This window comes from Teleopsis dalmanni, chromosome 1, assembly GCF_002237135.1.
Source record: "Teleopsis dalmanni isolate 2A chromosome 1, ASM223713v2, whole genome shotgun sequence".
NCBI lineage: Eukaryota > Metazoa > Arthropoda > Insecta > Diptera > Diopsidae > Teleopsis > Teleopsis dalmanni.
The window spans coordinates 185,691,820-185,699,399 of record NC_051846.1 but is presented as its reverse complement, the minus strand read 5'-3'; the positions used below and the strand labels follow the sequence as shown (position 1 = coordinate 185,699,399).

Here is a 7,580-nt window from a genome sequence, read left to right as displayed (position 1 = left end):
AAAAAATATTATATTTTTTATAGTGTAAAATATCTCAAATAAAGAATCTCAGACGCAGACGTGACTGCTGAATTTTGGGATCAAAATATTTTTATCTTTCGTAAAACTTCATTGCATACGAAACCAAATGCAGTTCATTTCATTGCTGAGCTTAGCATTTCTGCTAAAAGTGTCTGCTCTATCCGGTAAGTAGAGTCTAGTGTTTAAGAGAATTTTACAGTAATTTGAAATTTTGCTCAGAATTAGAATTAGATCGAATCAATTTCTACAACCGTTTGGGTTTGCAATCAATCGCATTACTATTCGATTGATTTTAAATATAGCTGTATTGATCGTACTGCATTAGCAGTAAGTTAGAAAAATTGTATTGTTATGTATATTTAAAAAATTATATATCGGTGTTATCCAGTAAATAAGACGTTTATAGAACATTTCATGTGTTAGATATTCCACATATTAGAACAAAAGGGAACCATATCCTGGGGACTTATCGAGTAAATAATATATTTAAATAACAATTTTCTTGTGGAAGAACCATAGGTCTTCTTAAATGTATTTGGTGAGCTTAAGTGGTTTTCTAGTTTTAATTAATTGTTTTAGAGTTTCTTTGAAATACAGTTACAGTATTTACAGTATCTCTTACATAGTAGAAGAGAAAGGTAGAGTTTTCTCTTCTAATCTAGTAGCTCATAACCCACATATATATAGTCGAATAATAGTTCTTATTACTTAATGAATATTGAAGTTACATATCTTAGCTTCGGTAGTTTGTTACGAACAATGACCTTAATTTGATATGCATTTTTGAATTATTGTTTTTTTATTTTAACACGATTCGAATAATAATAATAACAATAATAAAAATTAATTAATTATAATTTTTTTTTTGTTGACTGTTATTTAATTTTATTTTCATATAATTAGATTTCTATTTTTGAATTTGCCTCAGTTTTGTGCGATTTGAATTTAAAATATTTATATAGATTTGATTAATTTTTAATTGGTATACAAAACAATATTATTGGGATTTTATGTAAACTGGTACATATGTTTTAGTTACCAGAACTCATAAGTTAATTAGAACATTTTTGAAAAGTTAACTAAGGTGACATAAGCTTCTATGTAAAATGGTTGCATAGTATAGTTATATGATAAGAAACTCTGTGCTGGGATGTGTTATGTTTTAGCAATAAGTAGTCTGTATGACTGTTGGTAGCTATAGTCTTAGAAGAGATGATATTCAAAATAATTCAATTTTATAACTCATATAAACAATAAGGCTAGGACATCGAAGAAGATAACAATAAACAAGATTTACGTTTAACAGCTTCGTTAGCTCCTCTATTAATCTAATAATATCATTGAAAGCCGTTAGTTTGTTTTAAAATTTTGAGTTGATCAGATGTTTTTATAATAAATATAAGTGAAAAGCAGAGAAACCGATATTTAATTGTTAGAAAATACCTTATAATATCTATATATAAAAATATATCGTTCACAAATATGTTAAAGTAAAAAATCGATATTATTGCTTAATGTTAAAAGTTTAGGAGTTAGCTCTTTATAGTAATTACATATATACGCTACTATAATGTTATTTCTTTTTTAAATTATTAAAGATTAGTTATAAGATTTTTTTTTACTATTAGAACTGTTAGCAGTACGTCCTGATTTTTGATATATATTTTTGTGACAGGTTATTTTACTTATTTTGATAAATTAAGGATATTATAAGCCCAAGCCTTTTGGTTTCAGATTATCGCATTCTATACTATAGTAGATGTTATTACCCATCACTCTAGTATAGCTTCAATTTTATTAAGTAGTTTAACCAGTTGAAAGCTGGTTTAGTTCTCGAAGTAAATGCTAGTTTTGTAAAATAATGTTTAACAGTCTTATTTGTATATTGGCATTTCGAACATATATGATTACAATAGTCATATTTGATACTTTAAGCCATACTCTATTACTGTTGGCTTAATATTATTTTATCACTGAGAAAGTTCTCTTTTATTTTTAAATCAAATGAAGGATAATTGAAGCTCAAGCTTTTTGGTTTAAGATTAGTGATGGCATTCTATACCATAGTAATCGTTATTACTCATGACTCTACTATAGCTTAACTTTAGCTTAACTTAAAGTAGTTAAGCAGCTAAAATCTGTCTTATTTTTTAATCTATAGATTACAGTCTTATCCCTATCTGTTACTTTGAATATATAATTACAACAGTCATATTTGATATTTTAAGCGATATTCTATTGTCTATTCTTTTAATGATTTTTAATGATGGCATGTTTAAATTAAGAGTATCTCCATAAAATATACAAAATATGTTTATATTAGATTTTATTATTGAATGTTATTAAAATTCAAATATTTTAAATTTTAAATTCCAGAAGGCGATACTTGCCAAATAAAGCAGACAACAGGTGTGTGCAAGTTGTCATCAAAATGTCCTGAATTAGGAGCTTTAATAAAATCAAAAGTGTTATCCTCAGCAGATGTAATTAGATGTGAGTTTAGCGCATATGAAGAGATAATATGTTGTCCTTCTGGTATGCGGACCGTAAATCCTATAAACCCTACACCTGATGATAAGTTCATATTGTGAGTAATTCTTGTATGTTTTTACCATTGAAAATGTTTCATCGTTGGTTGTTTTGTTATTAAACTACTTACTAATATACTAAAAACTATCTTAACTTGTTGAAACTTTCATTATGTTAATATCATTATAAGAACAAATTCACTTTCTTTTGCTAAACTTTCTTTTGCTTACTTTTTCGCTTTTGATTTTAATTTCAACATTTAGGAATCCTACAACTGTTGCTAGTAATAAAGACTTTTGGTCAGATCTATTGACAACAACCACAAGAGCTACAACAACTACAACAAGAACTACCACAACAGCTAAGCCAGATTTTTGGTTAGATCTTCTAAACACAACTACAACTACAACGACAACAACGACACCAAAACCTTTAAGACTTGGAGATAAAGAATTGGATCCGAATTCAGAATTTTTCGATTTATCAAAGCTTTTAGCAGATAAGAATCGTCAAATGCAGAACAATAACAATAGAAATCCAAATGTAAACAATGATCCAAATGTAGAAATTATTACTCCCTTCCCTCAAAATAATAATCCAAGAGGTAGAAATCAGAGATTGGAATCAATTGGAAACACGAGAGTGCCACCAGGATGGAATAATAATGCGCGAAATGCTCATGTGATACGACCAGGCTCACCACAGTCAGTTAACAATCAATTAAATAATTTTAATAATCCTAACGTTGATTGGGTAGATCAAAATCGAAATCGTAACACCTTTGGTTTAAACAGAAATGTACCTCCACGGGGGCGTGGAAATAATAGGAATAGTGCAAACCAATTAAATTTTATTAATAATCAGAGAAATGAACATATAAGGCCAATGCAAAATGAAAACTTTTTAAATGGGTTTAATAATTTTAATAAACAACAAATAGAAAACAATAATCGTAGAGGCCCTTGGATTCAGGAAGAAAATAATTATGACCTTGACACTGCTAGCAGTAACAATTGGGTATCACGACCAATACAAGGTCCAGCACAAAATAACCAGTTCTTTTCAAATAATAATCCATCACCTAGTGACATGAACTTTTCAAATTTAGTTGATGCTGTCAATGAAAATTTAATTAATTCCGGTATAGAAATTGTAAAAGCTGAATTAGATGATGTTGATCGTGAATTTGAACAACAGAATAATTTTGGATTTCCTTCAAGCATTAATGCTCCAAGATTACAAACAACCACAGTTAGAAGCGCACCTCAATTAGATCCATTTGCACCTTTTCAATTTCGACCGGATCCAACAGATTTTAATAATAATCAAAATGATGACTTTTGGGAAAATGTTAATAAAAATATTTTTAATAATCCTACTAATACTAATATTGCTTGGCCAATGGAAAACAGGTGGTTATGGTTTTATTTAAGTAAAATTAACAATTTATTAGATCTTCTTCTTCTCTTCTTTCTTTTTTTTCTTTCTATAATTTCATTATATAATTTTAAATTTAGTTTCATGTAAATTTTTTTATTTCGTTTTGAAGTTCCAATACAACACCGCCAACTACAAAGAAGCCAACAACTGCTTCACCTGTGACGGATCGTGCTGGAGCAGAACGACCTGCTGTTAAAGGTAAAATTTTTTATTTATTATATATTTTTTTTAAATAAAATATTCGTTTATAATTGCAACTCAGAAAGATTTTTGAAACCGAAGAGATAGGCTTGGTTAAAGATAAACAATATCTATTGATGGAAGATACGATCATCTATAAAAATTCAGTGTTTTATTTCGATTTCCAACTTTGTAGTCCCAATTTTTTAAATCGTTCATTTGAATATCTAAAACACTTTAATCTTCGTAACAATAAAAAAAATTTTTGAGTTTCTATTGTCTATACAAATATATGACTCCTACTTTGTCTATTTTATCTATACTCGTCTCCATGATTAATCGATAGAAACGGTGAGAAGAAAATATATATGCGATAATAAATTATCGATTTTTGTAATCTGTTTTATTTGTATTTGTTTCTATAAACCGTTTTTTGTATCATTTCAATAGTTAAAAAGCTATTAACTAGCCGTGAGAGACTCCTGAAAACTCCTATTAGAAATGTATTGTGAAGACTTTACATTTTGGTTAAAAGGGACCATATTTCCATACAAAAATACCCATATTGGTAAAGTTATATACGGACCATATTTCAGTAATTAAAGAATGATATAACAGAGGTTTATGTCAAAGTCAGATTTTTGTTTAAATTGCTAAAATATTTCAAAAATGGTTGTGTGATTTAAGTATGTTGAATAAAGTGTTGAAATATGGCACAATAATGCATATAATTAGCACATTAATTACAATGCAATGCATTATATGTATAATGAAAGTTAGTTTAATATCACAGGTGTGACTAATTATTAGTTTTTGAATGGTTAATATATTTAATTGAAAAAATCAAAATCTGGGGCGTGCAAGGGATTTACAAGGAAAATCTACATCTACAACTCAAAATTATATAAAAATTAATCAAAATTAAAGAAATTTAATATGAGATTAGACAGATATGAAAGCTTTTTTCTTTGAATCTGGAAGTCTTGGAACCAAGAAGTATGGTAGTTACGGTGATATGATTTATATTATATTTTATATATATATATATATATATGTATGTATGTCAGAAAGCACACTAAATAAAGTCCATAGTTTTATGGTATGTTATATGACCAGATAGATTTTATGAAAAAAAAACTAAAAATTAAAATTTTATTTTCTAGACTTAGCGGAAAATTCTAATTGACGAGCCAGTAAAATTGTGAAATTGTAAAAATGATTTTAATTAGATTTGGGTTGTTTTTATTCTCACTGTATTTAGTCCAAGTCAACCTTATGTTATAATGAATGCTAAGATATTTCATATTATTTGATTTGGGTATATTGACAGTAATCAATTTTGATTAAATAATTAACAAAATTCCTAACGTGTTTGCTTATATGATTCATTTCATATCTCAGGAGTATCGGTTTGATGTTTTATACTACATAGAATTTCACTTCATTTTCTCCGTTACTTATAGAAAATGCTCCGTTACTTTAGAAAATGCTTGTAGAAAGAATGGTCCAATTTCGTGTTACAGCAATGGTAGTCTATTTTCCAATAGCTGTTCATCATTTCCATCATAAAAATGTAGAAATATTAAATGAGATCTAAAACTGTAAAATCTAATTGCCATTTAAGAAAATTGTTGATAGTCTCCTACAATTCGATCTATATAATATATACTTTATCTATCACACATTATTTCCATTAAATAAATTTATTGATTATAATTGAGAGCTGAAACTGTGCAATCTAATTGTCATTTAAGGTAATTGTTTCCATATAATTCATCGTCGATATTTCTATGAAGAAACCTCTCTTTACCTATTTTCTGATATTTTCTACTTTATAAATAATTTGATTACCCGTAGGTTGATTTTATTTTTGCGTTGAGATGGATTTCTGGTATGATTGAAGGAATTGATCATAATTACTTTGTTCTCTACATACTTCTTTATTTTCGTCGAAATGTTAAGTATTTAACTATGTGGTAACACCTATAAGTCATATCAGTAATACAAAAAAAAAACACACCTTGACAAATTAAAGTATCTTATTAGCTAATATTATGTATCTTTTAGTTATGTGGTTATAAATAAATAATTAAATTATTTAATTTTATTATCAATTTGAATATAATTCTAATTTTTCCTGTTTAATAGCTTGCCGTATGATAGAGGCGAATTTGACAGTTGAGTTAACTCCGCATATTCTTGACGGAATCCCAGTATTACTGGGAGAATATCCACATATGGCAGCTATAGGGTTCAGTGTTATTGGAAATGAAGGCGAATATGATTTTCGTTGTGGTGGAACTTTGATTGATCCTAGATTTGTTTTGACAGCAGCACATTGTGTAAACAGTCGTGAAAGTCAGCCTGTCGTTGTGCGTTTTGGTGTTGTCGATTTTAAAAATGAAACACAAATGAAACAGCGCGTAGAAATACCTATTTTAGTGAGTAATTAGGTTCACAAACAAAAAATAAATTAAATATTTCAATGAACTTAAAAAACTAAATAAAACTTTTTTCTTATTATAGAAAGTCCATATACATGAGAATTATAGTTCAAGTAAAACATATAACGATATAGCATTATTAGAACTGGAGAGAAATGTGATATACACACCCAATATCTTTCCAACATGCTTATACACTAATGTGGATGATCCGCCAGAAAATTCTGTGCTTTATGTAACTGGTTGGGGTGTTGTTAATGTTGGAAGTAAGTTTTAAGAATAAAAAATGTTATGAATTTATTGAGAATTTATTGAATTTATTTTTTTTTATAGCTCGTAAAAGGTCCGACATATTGCTGAAAGCTCAATTAAAAGTAACTCCTTTAAGTATTTGCAATAATAGTTATGCTGAACAAGGTTTTGCACGGCAAATATCTGAGGGAATTATAAACTCTCAAATGTGTGCTCATGATGTTGCTGAACTGAAAGATGCATGTCAGGGTGATTCTGGTGGACCATTAAATTTAGTTGTAGACGAAACAACTAAAAATTACCGTATAATTGGCATTGTATCAGCGGGTTTTAGTTGTGGAACTGAAACGCCAGGATTTTATACACGTGTCGCTGCTTTCTTAGATTATATAGAAAGCATAGTGTGGCCCTCATCTAAATAAATTATTAACGTTGTTAAGACTACATACGTTTTATTGTGTGATATTATAACTTTTTATTAAAGAACTGTTATTTTTAAGTAAAATATTTTAATAAATAGAACTAAGTAAATTTTGAAAAATAATTATAATATTGTACATACATGTGATAATTTAAGAAGTTTGAGTCATTGATTAATATACGATATTTGAAATGAGTTTTTATTTAAGCAGAAAAGTTTTCATTATACCTATTAGTAAATTATGTAAAAAATTTGTGGTTTACTTTGGACTTTTTATATTCTAACTAGAATTC

The 7,580-nt window shown here is 27.9% G+C and overlaps 2 protein-coding genes across 3 annotated transcripts in view; both read left to right on the top strand.

Annotated features, from left to right (window-relative positions):
* Nucleotides 1-28, top strand: part of LOC119666889 (uncharacterized protein DDB_G0284459-like) — a 3,610-nt gene extending 3,582 nt beyond the window's left edge. The window contains exon 5 of the mRNA XM_038076167.1: nt 24-28. Coding sequence (XP_037932095.1) covers nt 24-28 — 5 coding nt within the window. The remainder of the gene's footprint in view (nt 1-23) is intronic.
* Nucleotides 29-30: 2 nt separating this feature from the next.
* Nucleotides 31-7,389, top strand: LOC119670710 (serine protease persephone-like). Of its 2 annotated transcripts, none has more exons than XM_038081092.1 (7): nt 31-185; nt 2,398-2,608; nt 2,814-3,962; nt 4,100-4,188; nt 6,319-6,611; nt 6,697-6,880; nt 6,948-7,389. In XM_038081092.1, exons 1-7 carry the CDS (start codon nt 128-130, stop codon nt 7,286-7,288), a joined length of 2,325 nt encoding a protein of 774 aa, XP_037937020.1. In that variant the 5' UTR covers nt 31-127; the 3' UTR covers nt 7,289-7,389. The 2 variants fall into 2 exon arrangements, with proteins under 2 accessions (XP_037937020.1, XP_037937021.1); XM_038081093.1 differs by having other exon boundaries at nt 33-185; nt 2,814-3,254.
* The last annotated feature ends 191 nt before the right edge of the window (nt 7,390-7,580 follow it).